Below are 21,037 nucleotides of genomic sequence, written 5' to 3' on the forward strand. Positions count from 1 at the left end.
GGTGGATCTTAGGAAATTAAATTTGTGTTTTGAATGTGTCATTATAATAAAAACATTGCTAAATGGAAGAAAACAATTTCCAGCCCCTAAAAGACAACAGTTAATTTTGATATACATACACTCTCCACTAGCTATATATGTATCTATCATAATCTGTGCTCCATTAAAGAAGTCTCCAAACTGTGCTTCCCATATAATTAGACTCTTAGGGTCATCTATACTCATACCATACTCAAATCCTAACACAGCTTCTTCAGACAGGGAACTATTGGCTAACTGTAAATAAATAAAGTAATATGGTTAGGGGTTTAATATACTCAAACCATACTCAAATACCAACACAGCTTCTTTTGACAGAGAGTTATTAGCTAACTGTTAATATATAAGGTAATATGGTAAGGGGTTTTATATACTCAAATCCTAACACAGCTTCTTCCGACAGAGAACTATTGGCTAACTGTAAATAAATAAAGTAATATGGTTAGGGGTTTAATATACTCAAACCATACTCAAATCCTAACACTGCTTCTTCTGACAAAGAACTATTAGCTAACTGTAAATAAATAAAGTAATATAGTTAGGGGTTTTATATACTCAAATCCTAATACAGCTTCTTCTGACAGAGATCTTTTAGATAACTGTAAATACATAAAGTAATATGGTTAGGGGTTTAATATACTCAAACCATACTCAAATCCTAACACAGCTTCTTTTGACAGAGAACTATTAGCTAACTGTTAATATATAAAGTAATATGATGAGGGGTTTTATATACTCAAACCATACTCAAATCCTAACACAGCTTCTTTTGACAGAGAACTATTAGCTACCTGTTAATATATAAAGTAATATGATTAGGGGTTTTATATACTCAAATTATACTCAAATCCTAATACAGCTTCTTTTGACAGAGAGCTATTGGCTAACTGTAAATATATAAAGTAATATGATTAGGGGTTTTATATACTCAAACCATACTCAAATCCTAACACAGCTTCTTTTGACAGAGAACTATTAGCTAACTGTTAATATATAAAGTAATATGGTAAGGGGTTTTATATACTCAAGCTATACTCAAATCCTTACACAGAATTTTTGACAGAGAGCTATTTAGCTAACTGTAAATATATAAAGTAATATGGTTAGGGTTTTTATATACTCAAACCATACTCAAATACCAACACAGATTCTTCTGACAGAGAGCTATTAGCTAAATGTAAATAAATAAAGTAATATGGTTAGGGGTTTAATATACTCAAACCATACTCAAATCCTAAGACAGCTTCTTCTGACAGAGAACTATTAGCTAACTGTTAATATATAAAGTAATATGGTAAGGGTTTTATTTACTCAAATCCTAACAGGGCTTCTTCTGACAGAGAACTTTGAGATAACTGTAAATACATAAAGTAATATGGTTAGGGGTTTAATATACTCAAACCATACTCAAATCCTAACACAGCTTCTTCCGACAGAGAACTATTGGCTAACTGTAAATAAATAAAGTAATATGGTTAGGGGTTTAATATACTCAAACCATAATCAAATACCAACACAGCTTCTTTTGACAGAGAATTATTAGCTTACTGTTAATATATAAGGTAATATGGTAAGGGGTTTTATATACTCAAATCCTAACACGGCTTCTTCCGACAGGGAACTATTGGCTTACTGTAAATAAATAAAGTAATATGGTTAGGGGTTTAATATACTCAAACCATACTCAAATCCTAACACTGCTTCTTCTAACAAAGAACTATTAGCTAACTGTCAATAAATAAAGTAATATAGTTAGGGGTTTTATATACTCAAATCCTAATACAGCTTCTTCTGACAGAGAACTTTTAGCTAACTGTAAATACATAAAGTAATATGGTTAGGGGTTTAATATACTCAAACCATACTCAAATACCAACACAGCTACTTTTGACAGAGAATTATTAGCTAACTGTTAATATATAAAGTAATATGGTAAGGGGTTTTATATACTCAAATCCTAACACGGCTTCTTCTGACAGAGAACTATTGGTTAACTGTAAATATATAAAGTAATATGATTAGGGGTTTTATATACTCAAACTATACTCAAATCCTAACACAGCTTCTTTTGACAGAGAGCTATTAGCTAACTGTAAATAAATAAAGTAATATGGTAAGGGTTTTTATATACTCAAGCTATACTCAAATCCTAACACAGCTTTTTTTGACAGAGAGCTATTTAGCTAACTGTAAATATATGAAGTAATATGGTTAGGGTTTTTATATACTCAAACCATACTCAAATACCAACACAGATTCTTCTGACAGAGAGCTATTAGCTAACTGTAAATATATAAAGTAATATGGTAAGGGTTTTTATATACTCAAACCATACTCAAATATCAACACAGCTTCTTCTGACAGAGAACTATTAGCTAACTGTAAATATATAAAGTAATATGGTAAGGGTTTTTATATACTCAAACCATACTCAAATACCAACACAGATTCTTCTGACAAAGAACTATTAGCTAACTGTAAATATATAAAGTAATATGATTAGGGGTTTTATATACTCAAATATCAACACAGATTATTCTGACAGTGAGCTATCGGCTAACAAGAAAATAAATAAAGTAAGATGGTAAAGGGCAATCTTTATTCATATCATACTCAAGCCATCAGCCTACTTGGAATAACTTACTCAAGTGAAGAAGAAAACGTTTACAGCATACAATTTAGCTCATTAAAGTTCATGTTTAATTTGGAAAGGAAGCAAAAGGCTCCCAAGATCTTGAATTGCTCACTTGGTAAACAATATGCCATTTTGATATTTATCTTATTTGTTTTATTGCAATAAGTTATGTTTGCTTATTTAAAGTCTAATTTTGTCAGCCTTGTATTGTACTAATATTGACTGTGTCTAAACAACAACCTGGTCATGCATGAAATATTTGCCACTAGAATTAAGCAAAAACCAATCAATCAATCAAGATTTTTCTAAAATAAAACAAGGAACACCTACTATTTGTTTGGTTAATATAGAAATATCTGGTCAACTAATTAAGATCAAGTTTCTATGAAAAAAAAAAAAACTTTTAAGAAGAGAATTAAGTGAATGAAAAATTGTTTATGATTCAATATCACTTTTACTTCAACTTTATTATATTAATAAAAAAATACCTGGTCATAGAAAATTGAAGAAGAACAAATTTGTAAGGGTTCCACAGAACCCAGTCGTCCCAGTGTCTCGCCTTCTTTTGCTAGCTAAACAAAAATGGGGAAAAATTATTAAAGATTTTCCTCTAGATATATAATCTTTTGAATGTATGAAGCTTTCGTCCAATTTGGTAAATCAAAGAGCATGATTGCTCTGAGGGATACGATTGCCATTGTTCATTGATACATGTATTAGTATTATTTTCAAAAATAATTCAACTGCACGTGTAAAATGTTTGGTGAAATGTAATTTGAATAGTTATTTAAATTAAAATTATATTTATTATAATTGGAGTTTATAATGAACTTGTCATCTCACTCTATTGGGTAGTTAATTATCTTTGCACACATTCTATGATGTCACAGTGCACATTCCATTCTTATCTATATTGCTACGTCATTACTTCTCACGATGTTGGTGTATGATATCTGATGCAAGGAATACATGAACTTCTATTGTTTTGGTCAGCTTTTTTGATGTGGTGAATTGATTATTTGGACATCGCAGTAGAAAATTTACAAACTTTTGCTGTTGCAGATTCAACTAAAGCTTTGTACAACGTGGGATATGAACATTATCTTAAGTTCTTACAATTACAAGGATCAACTTGGTCAACTTTCCAGTTACCACCAGTTTCTGAGAACTTGTTGATGCGTTTCATAGCCTATTGCGAATCTAATAAACATCTGAGATATTCCACCATTAAATCCTACCTATGTGGTATAAGTTTCTATTACTTACTTAAAGGGGGTGTTAATCCATTAGAGAATTTTGTTGGTAAACCATTGCCAAAATTAAAATCAGTATTAGTAGGTTTGAAAAAGAAACATGCCATTATGCCTAAGAGAATTCGTTTACCCATAACATTTGATATTTTATACAAAATGTGTTTTTTACTACACAATTGTATTTTTGATAGTTATACAGATGTTTTAATAGAAGCTACATGTGTAACAGCTTTTTTCAGGTTTTTAAGATGTGGTGAATTTTCTGTTAATGATACAAAAGAATTTGATCATGAATCAAATTTGTGTCTGAGTGATGTTCAAATAGCAAATGATTGTATTTTTGTGCATCTTAAGAAATCTAGACTGATCCTTTTAGGTATGGTATTACTATTCCTTTGTTCAAAAACAATACAGATATATGTCCTGTAGTAGTACTTCAAAAATACTATAGACTCAGAATGAGTATTTTTAGCAATTCTGAGTCCTTTTTTATTACTAATAAAGGTGATCCATTGTCAAGAAATTTTTTCATTTCTCATGTAAAATGTACATTAGACAAATTAGGATTATCCAGCGAAAAGTATAATGGTCATTCATTCAGAAGTGGTGCTGCAACTACTGCACACAAAGCACGACTGGAAGATCATCTTATTCAAACTTTAGGACGATGGTCCTCAGATTGTTATACCAAATATATTCATACCTCTCCAGATGTACTTAGACAAGCTCAAATTCAAATGACCTCTACTTTGAACAATTAAAATTTGTACTGACAGCAAGGAGTGAATTGATTTTTATCCTTCTCATTATTTCAACTTGGGGCTACAGCTGCAAGCATCTGTATTTGGCTATTTCGATACAAAATTTTTAGTCAATCTATGAAAAATTATCAATTCCAAGTTTCAAGATTTAGTTATAGAGTTATCTCCCTTTGCATATGGAGATAGAACATTATACATTATTGGTTTTTAATTGCAGTTGTATAAGTCCCCAGTTGCCATATTGTAAATAAATGCATATACTTTTAGATTCTTGAATAAATAATAGTTTAGTACTTAGTCTTTATATATATTAATATACTTTTCATCACACTTACAGTTTATTACAAACTTCAGACATTTGTCCTTTAGAAATTGAGATTTGGGTTTATGCTTATGAGACAGCAACTCAAGGCATTATTATAATTTCTGTGTTAAAGAGTTTATGGGTGAACTAGAGACATTAATTTGGTATTAGATAAAACCACTTATAATAATCAAGAACAAGTGAAGTCATAAACTTTAAAAACAGCCAATCCTCGATACAAACGTATGAACAATGTACTTATTGTGTTTTATTTTTGTACTGTCAATTCCAAGTTTACTTTCCACAGCGAGAGAAGGTATTTCACTTCGTACCTTATCACCTATTTTCCTATGTGAATACTAGGAGGACCCCATTTCTAACTCTTTAAATATTTAATTTTCTTTGGGTCAGTGGGCATGACTCTTTTCTGTACACATTCCTCTGTTTAATTTCGATCGCTTTTAATATAATACGACGTCTATCGACAGAACAAGTTTGTTTTTCTCGAGGTATCATCGTATTTTGATTCAGAATTGTTGAAAGTATAAGGGAGACAACTCGAAGCAATAATATGGAAGACTCCATTTTGGCGAAAGGGGTATTCTAGATACACCTTAAAGTTGTGGACTACATTTATTTTAATTTAAATGATGCATATGATTTAAAATTATGCAACAATAATAACCCTCAATAACAGACACATAGAAAGGATCTTGTGAGTTTCAAATTAATCAATGCAGTGGGGAATCCAATCAATAATTCAATCTGATACCCCTTGAAGTCTTGCGTGTTATCAAAACTGGGGAATTCCCTCTGACGTGTTTCTTAATTTATAAAAACACTAATAATAAATACTGCTTAATTCTGATTTTCCGTGTTGTTAAAAACATGCATACGTAAGTCAAGGGAAATATAGAAACATGAAGATTATGAGAAGAACATTATATGACATTTGTTTAAATTCAATCCTTTTGTTTGTTTTTACCATTTAAAGCAAGACAATCTTAAGAATCTGAGATGATTCTTACTGTTTAGAATAAAACGGTTGACGTGAGTCAATGGTAAAAGTCTACAGATTGCTTGAAAGCAATCGTATCCCAAAAATGTAGGATGGTTTATGAATCTAATAAATGTTTTAAAAATTTTAACTGCAGATTGTATGTAATTTTAACTGGAATAAACAGTAAGTCCATTTATAAGTAAAATACGAATAAACAGGATATTTTTTTACAAAATTTCCTTCTTAGTAGTTACCAGCTTTTGATCATTATCCAGCTTCTGTCAAAGTTAAGTACAAATCCAGAATATTTGAAGAAAGTTATTGAAATTTTAAAAACTTTAACCACAGAGTGAATGTAATGTTAACTGGCAGAAAAACTAAATCCACTTATAAGTTATATTATTTATAAGTAAAATATGGAAAACAGGATTTTTTTTTACAAAATTTACTTCTGGATACTATCTTATGATTATAAACAAGTTTCTGTCCAAGTTTGGTAGAAATCTTGGATAGTTTAAGAAAGTTGTTGAAATTTCAAAAACTTTAACCACAGAGTGAATATTTGTGGATGACACAGACGACAGAATGTAGGATCGCTATGCCTCGCTTTTTCGGAAAAAAAACATTTAAATTAATAGAAGTTGAAAACTATCATATATTGAAGGAAAATTTTTAATGGCAAAATAGATCTACAAATAAGAAAATATGAATGACACAAGAATTTCTCAAGCTAAATTTGAAGTAAAAATAAACTATATATTGTTTCTGTATGCATTGCAGTTTTGAATGACACACTGTGACAGTCACTGGACCATGTAGACACTTCACAATAATTTGATCTTGTGTTATTGAACACAGGTAGTAAAATTGGTTTTGCCGAAAATGCAAATAGTATGTCTCTCACATTTGTTTTTGTTTATTATGGTAGTATTAATCAGGCCGTTAGTCTTATTTGATGTTATGCACATCTGGTCAATATGGGTCTTTTAATATTTAAATATCTACAAAGGCATTCCAAATTTTAAGCAGTTTAAAAATTGTCAGTTCTTATAATAAAAATCAATTTATGGGGTGGAAAAACAAATTTGTGAAGTAACAAAAACATTTACCTTTAATTAACCTTATACCAGGTATGTGCACTAGTTATTGGACATTTTACTTCCTGTGTTAAGATTAAGAGTCTGACAATAACACTGTAGAAATTCCTTTTCTAAAGGACCAGCAGTCAAAGTATATTGGGGTATAAAATAATGAGACAGCAATCCAACAGAAAAACTGCAGAACAACATATGATCTTCAACCAAAGAAAAGCTGTGTAAATTATTCAATTTTCTGAAGGTAAATATTGATCATTTTCACTTTCAGTTTCACCATTCAGGAGCTAATTACTGGTATGGCCCTTTATTGCCATTATAATGACAGTAATAAAATGTAATAGAAACTTATTATGCAGCCACTTTGACAGCCTCTTGTTATTACATTTATAAGGCCATTATTTAAAGATGTACTTAGGTGATCTAAGGTAAAAATAAAATAAATCAAGAATTCAAAATTGTTACTTTAAGCTGGAAAAGTATTAGTTAAGGATCAAAATAAGCTAAGAATATTGATAGGTCATGGAGCTCCTTTCGAGATACATGTATTTGATTTTTAAAATATGGCGGGAAAAGGCTGACTCTGACTTTTGCCTTATATTTGCAATGGTATTTTTGGGGTCTCAAATCAAAAGAAAGAAAATCAAGAATCTACTTAAATTTTGTCAAATGACCTTTTATGAGCTATATATATATTAAGTCTTATGTTAAAAGATAAATAGGTGTTATGGGGCAAAATATTATACCTTGTATTGAATGGAAAAGCACCAAGGAGTCTGAACATTTGACACTTATTCCTCACCAAAACCTCACCTAAGTACATCCTTAAGCTATTGCGGATCATAAATCCTAAACATAAATCCCTCTGGTATCATTAATTTTAAAACCAAACTGCCAGAGTGAATAAAATTCCTTGATAAGTATTATAGATGCCAGATCAACATTTTATGATCAATTAGTGTTCCTTTGAATAGAGGAATTTTTCCTGATTGAACTGATTGTTTTGGCAGATTTAAAGACTGATACTTTATGTTCAGGCAAACTTTATTTTTTCTACTCTAAATTTCAGAAATTAAAAGAGAAAATATGGCCTCATTTGGTAAGGATCTATGTACCCTCTGTTATGATTATGATGGAACATCTGCAGAAGCTGTCACATGGTGCACAGAATGTGAGGTGTTCCTATGTACAGACTGTGAAAAACATCACACAAAATCAAAAACATCTAAAGACCATAAAACCATGACAACTAAAGACTACCATAAACTACCAAAATTCATGCTGGAAATAAGTAGCCAGTGCAGAGATCACAAGAAAAAGTTTGAACTTTACTGTTCTTTCCATGCCTGTCCCTGTTGTGTCCAGTGCATCACTGATAAACACCAAAAATGTCAAGAAATGAAGCCCTTGTCAGATATTCTGAAGAAAGTAAAATCATCTGCTTCAATTCAACTTTTTGAAAAAGATTTGAAGAATGTAAAGGAAAACTTGGAGGAGATTATAAAATATTTGAACAGCAGAATCAATACAAGCAAAAGTCAGAAAACAAAAGCTGCCGAGCAAATTCGATCTATGAGGAAGTCAATAGACCATTACTTAAACAAATTAGAACAAGAAATTCTTGATGAACTAGAATCAAAGCAATCAAAGCTACAATCTAAGATGAACACTTTACTACAACAACTAGAAAAACAAGACAATCAGATAAGCCAATTGCAAAGTGAATTTTCTAAAATGACTCAATATGCAACTGAGCTACAGATGTATGTGGGTTTGAGAGAAATTGAAATAACTACATCACAAGCAGCAATATACATAGATGAATTAAAAAGTGGAGACAATTTGGAGGAAAAGAACTTAGAGGTAACCATCTCATCTGCCCTGCAATCAATTTTACAAGATGTCAAATCGTTTGGTGAAATATATACAAATACAAGCCAATCCACTCTTCAAATAAAGACCGGAAGAAAAGATCAAGCACAGAACTTATTTCAAGCTGTTCCTACAATTGAAGACATTAAACCAACAATGTTGAGAACTCTGACAATTCCAGAAGATATGAAGTTTAATGGTATTCCTGTCTTCAGGATATTACCTGGTGGGAAATATTTCATTCTAAGTCGCAATTTGTTTGTTGTAAGTAATGCCCTGATGCTATTTGGTAATGATGGCACCTTTGAAAGAAAAGTATTCACATTCACAGAAATTCCTTATGATGCTTGCTTTGTCAGAAATAAAACAGTGGCTGTCACATTAGGAGCAGTTAACAAGACAGTACTGGTTGATATAGAAAATAATAAAATTATTCAAACAATTAAACTTTCTCATTTTTGTTATGGAGTAGCAAGTGATGGTAAAACTTTGGTAATCAGTGATAATGACCGCCAGTGTACTAGAGTGAATCTGAATGACAAGTCTCATACCACCGTAAAAGAAGTTCATACATGTGAACCTCCCGACGGGAGTACAAAACTCCCGTTTTCAGGGGTCCCCTCCCGTCCTCCCGTCGAAGAGGAAAAACTCCCGTGCAAAAAAAAATCATGAATGAAAATTTTCAGTCGCCATTTTTACTATTTTGTTTACAAAATTTATCATTGAGATCGTAAAAACCCGAGATTTTTTAAAAGTAAAAGTCCAAGGTTTATCGAACGTATCCGGTGTTACCTGATTACGCAACATGTGGAGATTTTAATCCTTGTTAAAGGCTAATTAACAAGTGATAATAGTTTGATTGAACAATCATAAAGTGTTGGATTATCAATTACTCTATGTAGCTTCTGTTTATGGCACACGCAAAATTGAAATACATTTTTGTTACTTCCCTTTGTTTTATCCTGTTTTCAGTTATTTTGCTTTTAAAAATGTAAATTGTAAAAAGACTATAAATGATATATATTTTAATCAAATAAGCATAAAAGGGTGGTAATTAAATGAATTTAAATGTTTTGGGACAAATAAATAATATAAATTTAAAAATTATTTTAGCCATCTAGACTTCCTTTCAAGGATTAAATTGAAGTTTATATAGTAAATATGTCTGCAAATAGGATGAATTATATATGTCTACACTAACACTAAATATCAATCTTATTTAGTAAATTCCTAATTAAACCATGGGATTAAAATTGTACATGTTAGTATATAAAATTTCATTATTTTTGTAGCTAAATATAAAGAGCAAAACAATTTACACTGTTTAAGTCTTTTTAAGTTTTCTACAAACATGACAAATATAACTTTCATAATGATGAACAGCCATGCAGTACTATTGTTAGTTTTGTTATTTTTTTAAATACTTTATGATGTTGCAAATATGCATGTAGAGCATATTTCTTTCTTATTTGTCTATATAGTTACCAATGACAAGGAGATGGAAACATGAATACAAATCTATACAGATAAGAAAAAAAAAATATAATGATTTATTTGCAAGCAGTGAACAATCATTTATCAAAAACAAAACAAAAGAAACAGATTCTTCTTAATATTTTATTTCATTCAAATAGAAAGGCAATAAGGGTACTTTAAACATATAACAATTTGATGGAAATTTGTAGAATAAAACACAATTTCTACATCATACGGTTACGTTAACGACAAAATTTATGTCGATAAAAAACCTCCTGATCTGAGTCCTAATCTCCTGACCAAAATTTCTAAATCTCCTGATCTGAGTTTCACAGTCCATCACATGTATGGAAGTTAGAGAAGATAATTATATTTCATTATTCCAAGGAAATATATACAGCACCACTTTCTCTAAAAACAAAGTCTGCTGCTACAAAATAACTGGAGAACTTCTCTGGTCATTTCAGCACCAGGACATTGACCGTCCAGAAGGAATTACATTAGACAAAAATGGCTTTGTTTATATAGTTTCTAGTGGAAACAACAGTATCATGGTAGTATCACCAGATGGTAAAACCTGTAAGACAATTCTATCAGAGGCTGACGGAATCAACAGGCCTTGGACAATAGACATCAACAGAGAAACAGGAATGATGATTGTGTCAAGTCAAATAAAGAAAACAAGAGCTGAGACTGATGATAGTGGTGATTATTACCGAACAGCTTTTGTTTATAAAATCTAAAATATGAATTCAAATATGAAGTGCTTCTTTGGCTTTGTAAACAACACTGTGATAAAATTCTCAATATGTCTATACTTAGCACAGACTCTGAGTGGACATAATAATGTCTGTTTCAATATACTTCCCACATAAATCCACATGTATTGAAACCTATTTGCAAACCCTTTGCCGATTTTATTGTTTTAAAAATTACAATTAAAAAAAGACAAAGTCATTTTTATTCTTATTTGGATTCATAATAAAAAGAAGTAATGCACAAGAGCACAGAACAACCATCAAAACAAAAATAAAATAAAATTCTGCGAAGTTCTATAAATGTTTTTGGCACATTTAAGTCATTTCAAAACATTATGTCATACAAATGAAAATGCTAGAGTTCAAAGTTTTCTGTTATGTAAACCATTGAAATGACATTTACTATTGTATTAAAATTGATTATCAATGTAGGATTTAATTGATTTTCTATTATATTGTATTATACTCATATTTACTGATTTCAGCAAGTTAACTTAGGCTCTTAAGTTATGAAATGTCAACTTGGGATTTGACGGTAGCTAACAAGAAAAACATGTAAATCAAAATGACAATTGTTGGTTTTGAGAATGAAACAGATTTTTGTTCAGCATTGTTCGCGAAAAAATCCATGCAAGCTACAGGTTTATTATAATGTTTGAGTTTTATCTAACAGGGAGTAAAAAAGAACAGCCACACACACAGCTTTACCCACCCTTGCTTCAGTTTTTTTAATGATCATACTAGTCCTATTAGAATCAAAATAAATCATATAAGCCAAAGATTTTGGAAATTTACACATGGCCTGGGCCGTGATATTTGATAATTTTACCCCTTGCTAAAGCTCAGGATAAAATTTGAATATCACGGACCAGGCCATGTGTAAATTTTCAACAATCTATGGCTTCCATGAATTATTTCTTAATTTTTAGAAACTTGTATGTACACAACACAACTATAATGCATAAATCAGGAAAGTGTACTGCTGATATGCAAATAAATGTACAAATGAGTTTTTGTATTTTGAAAAATAGTTATATGAAAATAACATGTTAACCACTGTGTTTCTTCATGAATTGAAAACAATAACTTCTGTCATTACATGTATATGTAAATTGATTTAAAGCGAGAAGTAATTTATTGCAATAGATTTTCTTTCTTGTATATGACGTGGCTCTATATTTATACATCTCATCATTGTATTATTGTGCAATGATAAATGTTTGTTTACATATTTGTTTGTTTTTATAGTGATTAAGATATCGATGTTTCAATGTAAATGATAAAGTTTGAAACACATTTATAAATGAGGCAAATAAGTTTCACTATTTCATTAGTAAAATTAGAATGCTGAGAAATTGCATACCTGTCAACTGACCCGTATTCTGCAGGTGTGACTCGAAGTTTTCACTATTCTGAGGGAACACCCAGGACAACCGCCGGATTATTGAATAACCTGGGATTTCCGAAAATGACCCATTTACACCTGGATTTCTTAGCCTTCAGATTGATTTTATATTTACATTTTGTGGGTAACAAATAGAATGCAAATACATATTGAAATATTACTTTTCATTATTTTAATATCTTAATACAGTTATAAAATAAATAGTTGAAAATTGTTTTGTTCATCTATCCTTCCTTTTAATTTTAATGTGTGTATTGTTATGCGTTTACTTTTCTAATTTGCTAGAGGTATAGGGTGAGGGTTGAGATCTCACAAACATGTTTAACCCTGCCGCATTTTTGCGCCTGTCCCAAGTCAGGAGCCTCTGGCCTTTGTTAGTCTTGTATTATTTTAATTTTGGTTTCTTGTGTACAATTTGGAAATTAGTATGGTGTTCATTATCATTGAACTAGTATATATTTGTTTAGGGGCCAGCTGAAGGACGCCTCCGGGTGCGGGAATTTCCCGCTATATTGAAGACCTATTGGTGACCTTCTGCTGTTGGTTTTTTTCTTTGGTCGGGTTGTTGTCTCTTTGACACATTCCCCATTTCCATTCTCAATTTTATTCCTTTAACTGTTTTCAACTTTATTTTACTAGACTCTAATTTGATTAAATTAATTTAAATATGTAACGGCTAATAAGCCAGTTAAGAACTTTATTTACATCCATTTACAGAATAGAAACGTTGAAATGTTGTTAAAGCATGCATGTAATAAGTATCAAATATAGAATGATGCAAGAAATTTAATGAATATCAATAATTAAGACAGTATGACAAAAACTTACCAAAAGCTTTTAAAAGTGCATTGTAATAACAAGTAATAAAATTTTAAATTACTTAAGGTGTAAATTACCACCATTGATTTTCCCCTATTAGTCTTTGTTAATTTTGCACTTTTCAAAAAAATGTGCAGAATTTATCTCTGTTTCAAATAAAGATATACTTGGCATGAATAAAATTTTATCCTGTCCAGTACTATAGTAAAAATTTCAATATAATATTTCATTGCATATAAGAAAATAACCATAATTGGAAGTTAACCAATCAAATTTCTCCCCTCATGTAACGGTTATCCACATTTTTTCAAGGTTTTCTTCAGTTTATAATGGAATTTAGAATTAAATTATAAGAAATGACTAATATTTTTCTGTCTATTGGAAATAACATGAAAAACTTGGTGCACACTGTTAAATAACCAGCTACACGCGTTATTCAGTGTGCACCAAATTTTTTATGTTATTTCTTCATACAGAAAAAATATTAGTCATTCCTTAATTGAATAGTTCATATCAAATCTGAAATTGATGTTTATAATTAACCAGTTAATAGAAAATCCAACTGAATAATCCACATATGAATATCGTCTGCCATTGAGGTTATTAGGTTTATATAATGTATGATTGAATCCAATTTTTATTTTAAGTGGATTGTGAATTGAAAAAGATAACCTCTGAGTAGTGGTGTTCACTTCACTCTGTCATTACATGTATATGTAAATTGATTTAAAGCGAGAAGTAATTTATTGCATGAGATTTTCATTATACATGTATTTATAATCACAGTTGTGTGCATTGTACTATAGCTTCCATGTTTATTCATACTGTCCTTTCCTATCATTGTAAATGCGTTTGCGCCAATAAAATATTGTCTATAGTCTATGTTGATTTCTGAACTGAAATATCTTATATTTTCTTGTAGAATCAATATTTGTAACTATCAATAAATTTACACACCTTACAAGAATTTAATGAATGAAATGTACTTAGAACTCATGTGTCACTTGGAATGAATTTACAATAAAAACACTATTTGTGCATTTCATATCTGTTCTCACATGATCTTTGTAATTCCTAATAGTATTTTAGAACATCAACTTTAATATTTTGCAGATGTTGATAATCACTAACCAAGATATTGATCATTATTTGATTTTTTAACAAATAATATTCGCTAGTATAAAACCAACCTCAAGAAATCCTGTTTGATTATCAGTGACATGGTTCAGTGGTATGTAGACACTATCTGTCTTCTGGTCGACTATCATACCATGACGATGACTGAATGTTCCTCGGCCTACATCCTGGCCACTTATTCTTACATTGAAACCTGTATGGATAAAAAATATATTAAGTTACCATGACGATGACTGAATGTTCCACGACCTACATCCTGTCTACTTATTCTTACATTAAAACCTGTATGGATAAAAAAAAATTGTATAATCAAAGTTGGTTTCCAAGTCTATTATGTATTCCTTGGCCTTTATTGAAAACTGGTTAGTGTCATATGTGGAATAGCGACTAATTCTCCATGTAGTCCTCAATTCAGAGTTACAATGAATATTCAGTCATATGGATGAAGTGGCATATCTTGTCCGGCTGACATTTTTTTTTAAGTTTCTTTTCATCTATGATAATTTGGAAGATAGTAGGCAGAAACATGGTAAAAATCATCATTTAAGGGCAACGCATTTTATATGGATTTGACTGATGATTTTGTCTATGTTTATCCATGATTATTTTTATATAGATCCCATCTTGTTTATTAAGCTAATAAGATTTCTACTGTTGTTTTCTAGATGCAGGGAAAAATAGCAAAACTAAATCATCACTTAATTGCAAAAAATCTTAAGTCTCCTCAATACCTTGATACAACAAAGAACCAATAGCAAGAGCTTCAGCTGTAGCCCAGTCTAAGTCTCCACCATCTTGTATCTTCTGTAATCGTCTGTCTAGGTGGGTCTTCTGTATAGTTGGATGAACATTCTACAAAGTATAATTTGAGTTACTGTTAAAAGTATTCAAATCCAAATTGGCATATCTAGTTTAGGTATTTCAAGAATCATGATCTTAAATGTGTTCAAATGTTTTAATAACAATGTTTTATGAACAAAGATATACTGTAAATTCAGAAATTATTGCAAGGTTTTTATTATTGCGAATAATGCGACTGAGTTGTAAACGCAATAATTAAAACTCACATTTTGTAATATTTCAACTGAATTAAGCATAAATGTTCTCAAAATTGTAAAATTAAAATCGCATTCAAGTGTAAAATGACAAAATCCCAATAATAAATGCACGCAATAACTTCTGAATTTACAGTGATATGTTGTATAGAAATTAAAGTTTTGCTTTTACTAAGAATTTTTGTCCATACTTTGACAAACTACGTTTTTTTCACAAGAAGTCAGTAAACATATTTAAACCATGTAATTTTTTCAAACCATTTTTTTTTTTTACACTAACCTTCAATATTTCAAGAGAGCAGAAATTACAGACTGCTTTATACAAATTTCAATGTATGCATTAAGATACCTGTATCAAGTAACCTACCATATCAGAAGGGACAGAAACAGATTTAGCTCCAACAAATTTCAAAGTATCCAATGAGACACCAGTATCCCATGTTGTTACAACTTCTCCAGCTTGCTGACAAATTGACCAGTCTGATTGCAGATGGAACGCCTGAAAAAAAGTTTTTGATTCATCTCTTTGTTGTTTTCAATATTATTTGGATTTACAATAAAATACCATGACTTCCAAAATGAAATTATTTAATATATCTAATTCTATGTTGGTTGGCATGCTGGGCTATTTGAACATATTTTTTTAAAACAAAATACCCTTTTTATTATTATGGTCAAGTTTGGTCATATTTGGTCAAGACTTTTCAGAGGAGATTTTTTTATAACAGTTAACGACAGAGGAGGGACAACAAATGATGAGAAAAGCTTACTTGGCCGTGTGCTTTAAATCAGTGCAACAGTTTAACTCAAAATATTGATATGAGGCCCCAAAAAAAACTTACATAACAAAACACACAGAGCACCAAAACAAGAGTGCTTAAATTTACTGAAAGCTAGTTCTACCTAATAATTGAAAGAACCTCTGTGAGCATACTCACAAACCCTACCTGAACACTGTTATCAGGCAAACACACGTCACCAGATTCCTAACTTATATGAAAATCAACTGATTTTTGTTTGTTTGTAATGCAAATCTACATAAGATGTCCTCATTAGTTACAAAGTTTTATCAATTTTTTATTGTGTGGTTTCAGAGGAGTTGCAATTACAAAATTTTGCAGTTGTATATTTGGATCAAAATTTCAGTTTCAAAAGGGCATAACTCCTGGAAAAAAAAACGGAATCATAATTTTCTATTTATATGCACATCTACATATAGCTTTAGTATGTCCTTCTGATCTACGAAGTTTCATTACATTCAGTATGTTTTCAGGAGTTGCAATGACAAGGCTGACTAACAGCTAAAAAAACATTATACTCTTCACAACTTTGTTTTGTGGAGTATAAAAAGACTTAAGTGTCATTTTTTTACACATCCAACAGATTTAGTGTAAATACATCATGAGCAGTTTGAGAAATATATGACCTTGTGAAATGCCAACAAATGAGTTAACAGTATCAACAGGATACAGGCTAATGAGTTCAAAAATATCAATATCAATTCATTCACCCAGTATGTTTTTTTATTTTTCAAAAATTAAATGTACATGTTTAATTTTATATGAAAGACTTAAAATATTTGATACATTTTTATCTGTGTGTACTAGTGTGCATCAGTATAACAAACCTTTGGCACATGTTTTTCCACCATATCTAAATTGTTTGATAATTCTTTGTTCCAATCAGCAACTTCTTTATCTAAAACTTCTTTATTGCATATACCATCAGTCTGAAAAAATAAGAGGCAGAAGAATAGACCAAAGTATGCAGAAAATTGTAAAAAAGTAGTTTAGGGATCATCAATTATGTCACGTTATGATTGACAGTTGACTCCATGATTATCATGATACATAAAGATTACAAAACCACATTCTTGCTTTAAATTTCATACAATAACTCCTAAAATTCTGCATCTTTCAGTCACCTTGCTTCAGTTTACCATCATTTTTAATTTACATGTGGACTTTGTCTGATCATGAAATATAACTCTATTTATCACTATAAAAAAGTTCAGGGTCATCATGTGAAACCTTAAAACAATTGTTGCATTAATAGTTCTAAACATATAGACAGGATAGCACTCAACCTTGATAATAATTTGAAAGCATAGGTCTGCAGACTCTGTTTCATTCATTTTCATTTTACTTGTTATGCAATTACATTTTCTGAATATTGTGCCTCTTTGGCTCTATTCTGAAATGTCTTTCCCTAGGCCCCAGGAATGTTAAAACCCACACACTTGAAAACCAAGAATTTGAGAAAAAAAATGTATCAAATCATGAATTTTATGAATGAGAACATGTATATAAAGGCTCTCATTTTGAGAATGAGGGGGGGGGGGGGGGGGGGGGAGGACCTTTGTCAGGACTCCAAGATCAGGTGTTTTTAAGCTCGAGATTTCTGTATTGACCCTTTGCAGATCTGGGATTTTTTTTCTTCAAATTTCAGGATTTGGGATTTCAATTTATTTAAATTTGGGATTTCAATTTATTTAAATTTGGGATTTCAATTTATTTAAATTCGGGACCTAAGGATTTCGTGTGTTTAAGCCCAGGATTTCGTGTTTTTAAGCCCAGGATTTCGGGATGAGGACCCCTTCTACCCTCCCTCAAGAATGAAGGCATAAAACCATGAAGTTTAATACTGTACTCACTATAACCTGTTCTGAAAACATATCTGGAATACTTTTTCTTTGATTTATAATATTATACATGGTGGGCTGTGTAAAGGTTGGATCATCAAGTTCGTTGTGTCCATATTTACGAAAACATATAAAATCTATTATTACGTCTTTACCAAAAGTTTGTTGATACTGCATAGCTAGAGATGTAGCTCTTATAACTTCCTACAAAACAAAAGTTTTAATTATCTCAAAGATCTGACGAACATTTTCATAAACAATTAACCAAACCAGATTTTCACATGTATTTACAGTTTTACACATGTATTAATAAGCAATAACATTACTCTTCTAGAATATCTATTTTTTTTACTTGTTAGTTTTGATTTCCTTTTAGTGGTATCTTTTACCTGAAATATTGAATTAAAGAAAAATCAATGTTTTAAAATAGAAAATTTTTCTCTACAGATATGTATGCAAACTCTATAAGATTCACTAATTTTTTACATTTTAAGACATGGTTGAAATTTTAAAATTTGAAACAATTATTGAATTAAAGTGCAGAAACAGAAAACAAGAAAAGAGGAAACGTTAAAAAAACAAGATAAAATATCTCACCTCTGGATAATCAGCATTAACATGTATAACAGGATAAGAATTTATTTTTGCCAAACAACTACTGTACAAAGATGATCTGAAAAATAACATAGTAATTTAATAAAAAGACAATACTGATCCATGAAACTTATTCATATCATTATAAATATGAGAATAGAGTGCCCGTAAAATTAACTGTGTCAGCGTTTTAGCTGTAACCATATGAATAAAAGAAGTTGTTTAAGGTAATGAAATAGCAATCTAACACAAAAACAAGACATCTGAAGGTTTTAACAATAGATCTGTAAAATATCTAGTTCTAAATCAAACTGTTGAAATCTTTCTTTATTTTTTTTAAAGAAAATCAAAATATTTATTTTAAAACAGCCTTGATTTTATTTCCATTTTTACCAAATACATCAGTTTCTCAGTAATTGCTTGAATAATATATAATGTACTTTGCATGAAGAATGTTTTCCCATGTAAGTTGTATATGTTTATTTTGACAATGAGCTCACAGAATTCAACTAAATTTTCATAAGCTAGCAAAATAAAGTAGCATAATCTTCCTTTCCTTTATATGTTTTACCTTGCTCTACTAGGTTCAGTGGTAAATCCCAGCTGATTATTTACAATGATATGTATACTACCTCCAACATTGAAATGGGGACATTCAGCAAAACCAAAAGTCTCAGCTACTACACCCTACAAAATTACATACAATAGAAATTATTGTGTTAGGATGGGGCTCTTATAGCAAATTTGACAATATCTATTGAAAAGCTTAATAAATGCAGGGTATCCAATTTTATTTAACAGCATCTTGGTGTAAATTCAAAAGTGTCTATCTCTTATGATAAAACAACTTGTTATTTCAAATTGATAGAATTTTAATATCAGATAGCTTTTTTCTCAATGAGTCTGTTCTAAAGATAGCTTTCATCAGAAAGATATGCTTCCCTTCCTCAATGCATCTTTCTGATTACAAGACAAGTCTTTGATAATCCTTATTGCTATGTTTTTTGTGCAGAAGCATAGCACAAATACCAATGTTGAAGTCTTAAATTTTACATTAACTCATGGCTATGAATGGATTTAATTAATCCCCAAATTTCAGGTTGGAACAAGAACAAACTCAAATGTGAGTTTAAATTATTGTGATTATAGCCCTGTTGCATTTTTCGCAATAATACAATACATCACAATAATTTCTGAATTTACAGTAAAACATATGGATAATTTAAATGTCTATTCTCAACTTATAAAAAATTACCTGGGCGGAAAATGATGCATCACCATGAACTTGAACACATAAAACTCTTTGACCTGAGGTATCTGTTTCACTATAATCTCTGATCTTTAACCGTTGTTGTTTAGAACGTGCTTTACCAACTGCAACAGGATTGTTAGCCTAAAAGTCAAATTTCATTTTATGTTCAAGTACACATAAATAAAAACTAATCAACAGGGTATTTTAGTAGAATATAAATATACATGCTATTGTGGATACATACCTGCCAACTGTAACTATTTGCGAGGGTTTAGGGGGGATTTCCCCCATGAGAGCTCCCATATTGAAACTTTAAAGAGGAATTTTGACCCAATTTTTAACAAAACAGTTAATTTTACAATGGCTATAGGCTTTGAAAATTATGAAGAAAACAAAAAAACAACAAAGAGATGAATTAAAAGGCCCCCTTTAAGGTTTTTTATGACTGTATGAGCCATCTTGCATGCTGAAAAACTTGGCAGGTATGTGGATAAAAAAGATGGTATGATCTGCAGTGTTAGCTTTTTGGTGTTGCAAGTTTATATATAATACATTCTTATGTTTCATAAAAAAAGAATCAGTCCTATGATAATAGATTTTTAACCAATTTCTTATTATCGCTATCATAATGAATTGTATTTTGATATGCTTTGATATTAAAACTTTCGAAAGAAATAACTTACGCAATTTTCGAATATAAAATTGAATGTGCTTTATTCCCAAATAAAAATCTAAGTGATCTAAAAATGTTTTTAAAGACATGAATGACCCTGCTCAATCATGTTATTATATGTGCAAAATACTTTTGGGATGGACAGAAGAAAGGTCAGATGGTCAAGGAATCAAGGGTAACACTTAATGCCTTTTTTGCCTAGCTGCTGGGGGAAAAAAGATGGATCTTTTCTTTCAAATCAGTAATAAATATAATCAATTAGTATATAA

General features: G+C 30.5%; 1 protein-coding gene across 1 annotated transcript in view; it reads right to left on the bottom strand.

The window, feature by feature from the left end:
- LOC134710110 (2-oxoadipate dehydrogenase complex component E1-like) overlaps positions 1–21,037 on the bottom strand; it is a 44,826-nt gene that overhangs the window by 3,667 nt on the left and 20,122 nt on the right. Inside the window, exons 9-17 of the mRNA XM_063570309.1 lie at positions 20,099–20,236; positions 19,415–19,530; positions 18,847–18,922; positions 18,262–18,453; positions 17,236–17,337; positions 15,976–16,107; positions 15,285–15,405; positions 14,607–14,746; positions 120–276 (exon numbers count right to left, since the gene is read on the bottom strand). Coding sequence (XP_063426379.1) covers positions 120–276; positions 14,607–14,746; positions 15,285–15,405; positions 15,976–16,107; positions 17,236–17,337; positions 18,262–18,453; positions 18,847–18,922; positions 19,415–19,530; positions 20,099–20,236 — 1,174 coding nt within the window. The remainder of the gene's footprint in view (positions 1–119; positions 277–14,606; positions 14,747–15,284; positions 15,406–15,975; positions 16,108–17,235; positions 17,338–18,261; positions 18,454–18,846; positions 18,923–19,414; positions 19,531–20,098; positions 20,237–21,037) is intronic.

Source organism: Mytilus trossulus, chromosome 3 (genome assembly GCF_036588685.1).
Source record: "Mytilus trossulus isolate FHL-02 chromosome 3, PNRI_Mtr1.1.1.hap1, whole genome shotgun sequence".
Taxonomy (NCBI): Eukaryota; Metazoa; Mollusca; class Bivalvia; order Mytilida; family Mytilidae; genus Mytilus; species Mytilus trossulus.